The 8,407-nt window shown below is 42.9% G+C and overlaps 1 protein-coding gene across 1 annotated transcript; it reads right to left on the bottom strand.

Moving 5' to 3' along the window:
* Positions 1–2,049: 2,049 nt before the first annotated feature.
* On the bottom strand, positions 2,050–7,640 carry LOC123149506 (pyrophosphate--fructose 6-phosphate 1-phosphotransferase subunit beta). The gene is made up of 16 exons (XM_044569172.1): positions 7,342–7,640; positions 7,068–7,223; positions 6,647–6,768; positions 6,353–6,406; positions 6,112–6,218; positions 5,507–5,612; positions 4,887–4,950; positions 4,300–4,388; positions 3,941–4,072; positions 3,690–3,860; positions 3,468–3,583; positions 3,278–3,389; positions 2,924–3,008; positions 2,592–2,636; positions 2,435–2,503; positions 2,050–2,356 (listed from the first exon to the last, which is right to left on the bottom strand). Exons 1-16 carry the CDS (start codon positions 7,517–7,519, stop codon positions 2,280–2,282), a joined length of 1,683 nt encoding a protein of 560 aa, XP_044425107.1. The 5' UTR covers positions 7,520–7,640; the 3' UTR covers positions 2,050–2,279.
* Positions 7,641–8,407: the final 767 nt, after the last annotated feature.

Genomic DNA, 8,407 nt, shown 5'->3' with positions numbered 1-8,407 from the left:
GTTCCAGTCTATTTCCATTTTTTGAAGGGTTTCCTCATAAATGAGGTTCAATCCGCTGCCTCCATCCATGAGTACCTTGGTGAGGCGAAAGCCGTCCACTATAGGACTGAGTACCAATGCGGCTGGTGCTCGAGCTGTTCGAAATTTAGGTTCGTCGCTGGCATTAAAGGTAATAGCCGTGTCACTCCATGGGTTTATTGTTTCTACTTGATAGACTTCGCCGAAGCTGCGGAGTGTTCTTTTTCGCATTTTATTTGATGCGAAAGTCTCGAAGATTGTTAAGACTGTACCGGAGTCCCTGAGGTGGCTTTCTGCGGCCTCCGGAATTAGGAGATCTTCGCCCCTTTTGGCCACCTGCCGGAGTATCCAACATGCTCTAAGGCTATGAGTTAGTGTGGCGTCCTCTGTACTATGATTTTACAGGGTCCATTAAGCCATCCCTCCAGTACGGTTCCATGCCCTGTAGAGGGTTTTGGTTTTTTGGTTTTTAGCCCAGGTGTCTGATGATGATGCACCCTTTTATTTCGGACGAGGTTTCTATTCAGGGTCGGATTGTCCCAAAATTTAGTTTCGGTTTTCCGGGCGCTTTCCATCGCACAGTACTTTTGTACTATGGATGCCAAGTCAGCGAAGCGTGTGATATCACGACGACCTGTGGCGTTGAGGATTCCCTTGTCCGTGCAATTATTGCAGAAGATTGAGATTGCGTTTTCCTCGCGGCAGTCCTTTATCCTGTTCATAACCAGGAGGAACCTTGCCCAGTAATGATGTACTATTTCTTTGGGCTTTTGCCTGATTTGGGATAGATTGCTTATGTTCGGGCGGGTGGGTGGAATTAAATCCGGAACTTCACCCAATCTAAGACTCAGAGGCCAAGGAGTTTCCGAACTCTGAGGTTTGGATTCTTGGATGTTGTCCAGTGAATCTAGCCCGTTGCCTGATTCTAAGTTCAGGTCTTGAGTTACATCCTCCCCTCCGCGGGTATCCGGCTTGGAGGGATCTGGAATCCGGACGTAGCTAGTCCTTAAGATAGATGAAGAGTCGCCGCACTGTGCCTCTACTACGGCAACGTGATGGGTGACTTGGGGAGAATTAATTTCTCTTATATCGGGTTTAAGCCCAATCTGGTCATAATCCGTAGTGACCCCCAAGGCGGCGATGCGATCCAAGAGCTCGTTTACGAAAGAGATCTCTATTGGATCTAACTGCTCGACGAGTTCCGAGCTGACGTGAAGATTGCTTTTGATGACCCAAGAGGTCACCGTCGGCGCAACGGTCGAACAAGCGGTCATGAGAAAACTGCCTAGCCGGAGAGTTTGGCCGACAGCCAAGGCTCCCTTAGTAACAGCACCGTCTTTGAAGACAGGAAGAGGCATCCTTCCTGATTGCGACGACACAGAGGAACTCTCAATGAAAGCACCAATGTCGGTGTCAAAACCGACGGATCTCGGGTAGGGGGTTCCGAACTGTGCGTCTAAGGCCGATGGTAACAGAAGACAGGGGACATGATGTTTACCCAGACTCGGGCCCTCTCTATGGAAGTACTACCCTATGTCCTGCTTGATTGATATTGATGAATATGAGTATTACAAGAGTTGATCTACCACGAGATCGTAACGGCTAAACCCTAGAAGTCTAGCCTGTATGACTATAATAATGAGTACCTGTGGCGTTGTTCTCGTCGCCAATTGCATATCTAAAGAAAACTTATTTTATCCACACTATTCCTAAATTTGGTTATTAAGCTAAAACTTGTCACTTTCCAAGGGTTGATTCAAGAGCTTCCATAAGGGTTGATTCAATACATTTTTGTATCCTTTAAATTTTAGGTAATTGGTTAGAGATGCCCTGGGAAAAGCAAATTGCATAGTGGCGTTGAACTAGACGAAACATGCCAAGAACCAATTAATCCATCAACAAATAAACACATTTTGAGAATTTATGGGTATTTTAGACATGCTCGGCTTACATGTAAAACGAAAATTACTCAAGTCAAATCGCTAATCATAGCCGCAACTTCAATAGCCTATGGTTCAGGCAGTTATCGGAAAAAACAAACTTAAGGGGTAGGTGGGGGTTTGATATATGGGGAGCAATCGGGTCATAGAAAAGCTAAAATTAGTTATTACGACATCCACTGAACCCACTCCAACTCAACCTCTTATTAAACATTCCACAATGCGGAGACTGCCGCTCCGCTATGGGAGTTTGTTCTCCACTCTCAAAACTGCAAGGAAGAAGTAGAAAATTTGAAAGAAATACACTCTACACCGCCGCCTCTATATCTCAGCGCCAAGCTCCAACATCAAGGTGTGGTTCGACGCATCGCTTCCAGGGCCGCTGAATTGGATGGGACCTGCCATGACAAGAATGATGAGTTAGTTTATTTTTCTCGTAGATGTCAGTGGTTGCTGGCAATTTTCCTACTGCATACCAGGGCTGATGTATCGGTTCTTGCTGGCCCATTCATCTCGCAGCGAGGCAAACTTCTTAAATGGCGCAGCTGAAAAATGGCATTGCAAGAGATCAGGTTTTCGTACGAGTACATAAACCTCTTAGCTGTTAGTAACAGACTTGAAAGGTCTTCATACCATCAAGTTCCACCATAGCCTTCTTGATCACTGGCTTGTTCTTGCCTGGTTGCCAAGAATGAAAAGTTACAATTTGGCGCTAATAGTCCAAAATATGATTATTAGTAGTCCAAAATATGATTTAAATGGATTTCATTATCATATTTACTACTCCCTCCGTCCCATAATATAAGAAAGTTTTTGACATTAGTGTAGTATCAGGACGGAGTGAGTAACAGTAGGAAGAAATCGGCTGGAACATAATTGGGTCAAAAGAACAAGTCCGTATTTGGGTAACCTTCAGGTCAAAAGTAGAAAAAATGCCTTGAGAATGAGGTATTGTAGAAAATTACCATGCCTCCTCTCAACATCCATCAACGCAGTCAGTGCAGTTCCTCCAACAGTCCATTCTTCCACAGGAGCAGCCAGGTTACCAACCTGAGTCGGCAGAAAAAAAATAAGGACAAACTCAAACCACTTTAGTACATATAAAATAGTTTTAAAAAGTTACTCCAACATATTATGTTTTTTGTGAAATTTAATGTTCTATCCAATAATGAGTATGGCATGGGAACTGGAAGAGAACATATGACAATGTTCGCATGATGGAGAACTGGTCAGAAGTTAGGAGGTAAACAGAGTAAATATGACTCCGATGGTTAAGCAATGCCAAACATCTATCAAGTAGGAAAATATAGTGAGCATACCGACGAAATAAGTCCTGTCTTGCCAAATTGGAGAAGAGCACCAGCACCATAGCCTAATGCATAGCAATAGCTGGAATCAAAATTGGTAGGGAGGCCGCACCTTCCTTCATATCTGCAAAATTATGAAGCAAAAGTATGAGAGCATGTTTGTTAATTTGGAAAATGTGAAAATGCAACAATATATACTTACCCGAAGAAGTGAGACTGGCCTCTGAAATGTGCAGAGTACTTCCCCGCCGCTCTTCTCTTCTCCAATTCAGTTTCAACCATGGCAATAAGCATTTTCTCAGTTTCAATTTTCGCAACCTACAACAGAATTTCAGACCACAGTCAGCTAACTTTTTGATATAAATGGCCAATTTCAGAGAAATAAACAAAATTAAGGTGGTTCAACAAATTTCCCTGTTTTTACCTGAACATTGCCATGGGGATCTCTTTCAAGCAAAAGCTGCTCCTGAATGGTTTTGGGCAAGAAGTCAAACAACTCCCTAGATGCTGGTTCAAGCTTGCTTTTCCAAGCCCCTGCCTCGTCAACAACATCATGTGCCAAAATTTCATTCAATTCTGCAATGAGTTTTTGAATCTGGAGAAGAGAAAGAATGGTATCAGTAACGCAGTCGGCCACAGCATATAAAATTGGAGAAAGCACAAAAATTGTCAAACCTCTGGGATGAAATCAATCAGGCCTTCCGGTATTAGGACAACTCCATAGTTGTAACCAAGTTCTGCACGTTTGCAAACAACATCGGTAATGTAGTCTGTGACATTCTTGAGTGTTTCCTTCTTCTCAGCAACCTTCACGAATGAAGACATTAAGAAAATAAACAAAATGTGTCTTGTAGTTCTAGACACTTAATCTTAGAACATATAACATGTGCAACATATAAGGGTTAATGTTTGGTGTGAAAAGATAAAACTGGACTGTGAATTAACATAAATTATGTGTACATATGACTAGAAGAAGGCTGGAATGGGATAGTTTTATTTCAACTTCAGATGTACTTCATATATGAGTTCCTAACCTCTTCACCGATGAGTGCAACATTAGGGTGTGTCTGTAGAGCACACTCTAGTGTAATGTGAGAAGCAGCACGACCCATAAGCCTCACAACTGCATGACCATAGAGAGTACATGTTAGTGAGTGGATAAAGAAAAAAGATTAAAAAAATGTATCATGGATTATATATGTTTGCACTTGCAGACTGCAGTATGCCGAACAACAACTGCTATGAGAATGTTTGCATTATATGTATGCATGTATAGAAAAAATCAATAAAATTTAGAACATTTAACGAGTTCCTTCTCCTAAAGTAATCACTTAAGATTAAAAATAAATTTGCATAAGGTGTGGTTAGTATGTTGCAGAGGTTTGCTGGGCCCTTTTGTGAACACTAAGACCAAGAAACTACCTAAGAAATCTGCCAACTAACTTTTAATACTCTCTGCGTGTACTTAATAATTCAATTAATGAAGATCTGAATAGCACTCTGATACAGGAGTTATCTGCTGTAGCAAACAGTATTGGTGAAACCTTTTTGACTATTGGGCTCTTTGTTAAGTGTAAAGTACATGGTTCAGTATGCTGAAACAATGGGTGGACAAACTTACAGTGGTAATATTTGCCTGTTGAACGTGCATCAGTCATGACATTGCCAATCATTTCGGAGTATATCTGGAAGGAGCACAAACTCATGTCATGACATGACACTAAAAGCTTCATATGCATGAAATGTCCTGATTCCACATTAGACTAAGCGAATGATCTAAGCATCCAGATCTATGCTAGCCCGGTAGTTCACGAAGCGCAATAAATTCATTCGACAAACACTGAGCATGGGATGCAAAATCAGGAAGCATCGAGATATTTCGGTTTTCAGACCACTTAGTTCTAGGTCAACCCCCCTTCAACTGAAGATGACACAACCGATTCGTTCAAATGTTATCGTAGAAAGTAGTTTACTGATTGAGTGATTTCTGATTTAGTCAATGCTCTTTCACTATTTTACTCATGCCCCCAAGATGTTAAGAATAGTATGTGCTTGACATTTAGTCATTTATATCTTCCCATTCTCCAAATAGTCAACGCAGTGTGCTTTATATCTAATCCATACATACTTTATCACCGTATCGGTGCAATATGAGTGTTTCCGTACAAGCTAAATCCCTGCAAACTAGACTACGCTAGCAGACAACTAGGGAATTGATGCCTAAGGGCAAAAACCCAATACCTTGCAAGCAGTGTCGAATCCAAAGCTTGTTGGGACCTCCTTGCATTTCAGATCTCCATCAATAGTCTTTGGGCAACCAATAACGCGAGTCTTCAAGTTCCTTCCCCTGGGATGCAAAAAACATGACTTAGAATCATATTTATTAACATGTCAAGTAGCAGATGTTCCATTTCATATCACAAGATGCAATCTTTGCCCTTATTTATCACACAGCTTCTCTCCTGCATTTATATGTACTACTCTCACAAACAAATACTTAATATGTTTCCAGTGTATTCAAGTATAATAGGTACCATTGTTATTTGCTCTTATATGTCTCTTGGTTTTATAAGCTTCTTAATCTTTGTGGCCACTCAGAATATGGCTTACAATTTACAGAAGGCGGGAGTAACTGTCAATATGGCACAGAAAGGGTGCAATCTTGATTGAGCATTTACTTGTGATAAAATAATTCCAAGACAGAATACATAAATAATCTAAATTAGAAGCTACACCATTGTAGAACGAAAATAAAAGGATTTAACATTGTAAAGCTTCAGATATTAACAGCAAACAAAAAGTCCTTTAGGTGAGCAAAAGAGTGAGTTGTCTTTTTAGCAGCCAACCTGAAGTATTCACCGAGGAGGCATGCGTTAGTGTTTGAATCATCACCACCAATGACAACAAGTCCATCCAAATCAAGTCTGTTGACTGTGTCTTCAGCTTGCTGGAACTGCAAAAATATCAAACAGAGTTACAAATAAAGATAAAACTAGTGAAGTACTAGTTAGTCAACGCAGCACCAAATCCAGAAAGGGGATGGAAAGATCCAGCATGCATTTGCGTATAGGCACTCAAAAGACACACCTGCTCTGGTGTTTCAATCTTGTCCCTTCCACTGCAGATCATATCAAACCCGCCCTATTGAAAAGGTTATACATACTTCATTATAATGCATCATCAGAATAATAACACAAACAGCGTTAAGGGGTCTTATAATCCACAGTAAATTCCACCTAGCATCAGAATAATTCAGATGATAGGTGTATCAGATATCTTATCATCCTCACCTAAACCTTAGCTAGGTAGGAAGGTTTGCATAAAAGTCATGACACTTCGAAATTTCTATAAGCGTGCTCAGTAAAGGTTATGCCGCCATACCTGGTTTCTGTAGGGGTACACGAAATCAGTAGTCAGCTCGACGTACTTGCCCTTCATGACACCAGCCGGGCCTCCCTTGAATCCATACATGGTGCTGCCTTTGGCACGCTCCTGCAGGTAATCTGAACCAACAGAAACCATGACAAGTCAACGACAAGAAAATTTCAGGAAAAGCATAGCACAATCTAGCAAGATCTACAATTGTGCAAGTAAAGTGTCGAAACTGACTGAAAATATCAAAGTTAACTAAAAAATATCATAGTCCTCCTCGGATCTTCCACCAAGACCGGCACAGTGGCACTAACATCACTCTGATTTAATTTAATTATACAGTGCAAATTTCAATTCCAGTTGGTCTCAGCTAGTGGGCTCATACGGATTCCATCACGCGAACATACAGATGGAGAACAGTCGCACTCACCAAAGATGCCGCAGATCACATTGTGGCCGCCTGGCGCCTGGCCACCGGAGAGCACGACGCCGATCTTGAGCGGCTTCGTCTCGACCGGCTCGGCGGACGGCACCACGGCGGCCGACGGCTGGCCGTACAGGCAGGGGAACAGCTTGGCGATCTCATCTGCGACAGATCGAATCACAGCCGTCAAATCCAAATTCAAAATCCACACAGCCCGCGATCGGCAGGCCGAGATCCGAGAGCGACGCGTATCCCAGGGAAGAGGGCGCCCATTACTCACCGGGGCTTCCGGCGGCGGTGCTGGCGGGCCCGTCGGCGAGGGTGAAGTGGGAGCGGAGGACGGAGGGGAGGGGCAGCGCGTGCGCGATGCGGCTCGTCTGCACCTCGCTGTAGACGGACGCGAGGCGCCCGGGCACGGGCGCCGCGCCCCCGTTGGAGGCCACCGCCGCAGCCGCCATGCGATGGGATGCGATGCGATGCGCCGGTGAGGTGGCGTTGGTGGGGGTGGTGGCGAGATTTGGAGGAATATGCTGTGGGCGGAGGGAGGGAGGGAGCGGTCAGTTGGGTGGGTCGTGTCGCCGCGGGGTTTTATGATGCGATCGATCGGTCTCGTGCTCCTTTTGCGGGTGAGCCCCTGGGTTCGTGGCCGCCTGACCTAAATTTAGCACACGGTATTGGAGTGCTTTCCAAGAAGAACTCTCGCCATCAAAAGGACCCTTTAAGGTTTGCCAGGATTCTGAATATGTATGCTGTATATGGGTAGGGTAACGTAGGATTTGCATGTCATGTTTTATTAAACCTACATGCAGAAATTAGTCATCAGTTCTGTTAAAACACATCTAGATGTGTCATAAGTATTACACGTCTAAGTGATATTTCATTGATCTTACATGAAGATTATTTTTCTTTTTTTCCTTTTTATGCTTGATTAAGTCACTTAGATGTGTAACAACGATGGCACATCTAGATGTGTCAGAGACATATCCATTAATCATCTCAAGCAAAAACATACAGAAATTAATAAAAAAAGGGTTAAAAGAAACCCCGTGATATGCAATTTGTCGACGTTAAAACAAAAGAAAATCCTATGATTTTAGACTCATTGTGAAATTTACTTTCTAGTTGCACGAAAAGTAGAATTCCCACCGTTTTTTTACAAATAGATCAAGTTTTCTAGGGGAGGTTGGGTAATTTGTACAATGACCTACTATATATAATCCAACATGCGGAACGGAATGCCATTGAAGAACTCTCACACATCCAACTACAAAATGAAAACTCTCCCATGCGCGCGTGCATGCACACACACCTGTGTATTATGAAACTAGTGACTTCATGAGCAAGTC

Source organism: Triticum aestivum, chromosome 7A, assembly GCF_018294505.1.
Source record: "Triticum aestivum cultivar Chinese Spring chromosome 7A, IWGSC CS RefSeq v2.1, whole genome shotgun sequence".
Classification (NCBI taxonomy): Eukaryota; Viridiplantae; Streptophyta; class Magnoliopsida; order Poales; family Poaceae; genus Triticum; species Triticum aestivum.
Note: the sequence above shows the minus strand (reverse complement) of the source record. Positions and strands in the feature narration are given on the sequence as shown.

What these genes read in the sequence shown, in the direction of transcription:
- LOC123149506 (XM_044569172.1), bottom strand. Translation starts at nt 7,519, where the DNA reads ATGGCGGCTGCGGCGGTGGCCTCCAACGGGGGCGCGGCGCCCGTGCCC. An exon ending in AGATTGAAACACCAGAGCAG is followed by an intron (nt 6,219 to 6,352) that starts GTGTGTCTTTTG and finishes ATATTTTTGCAG; the next exon opens with TTCCAGCAAGCTGAAGACAC. An exon ending in GGCTATGGTGGAACTTGATG is followed by an intron (nt 2,504 to 2,591) that starts GTATGAAGACCT and finishes GCCATTTTTCAG; the next exon opens with CTGCGCCATTTAAGAAGTTT.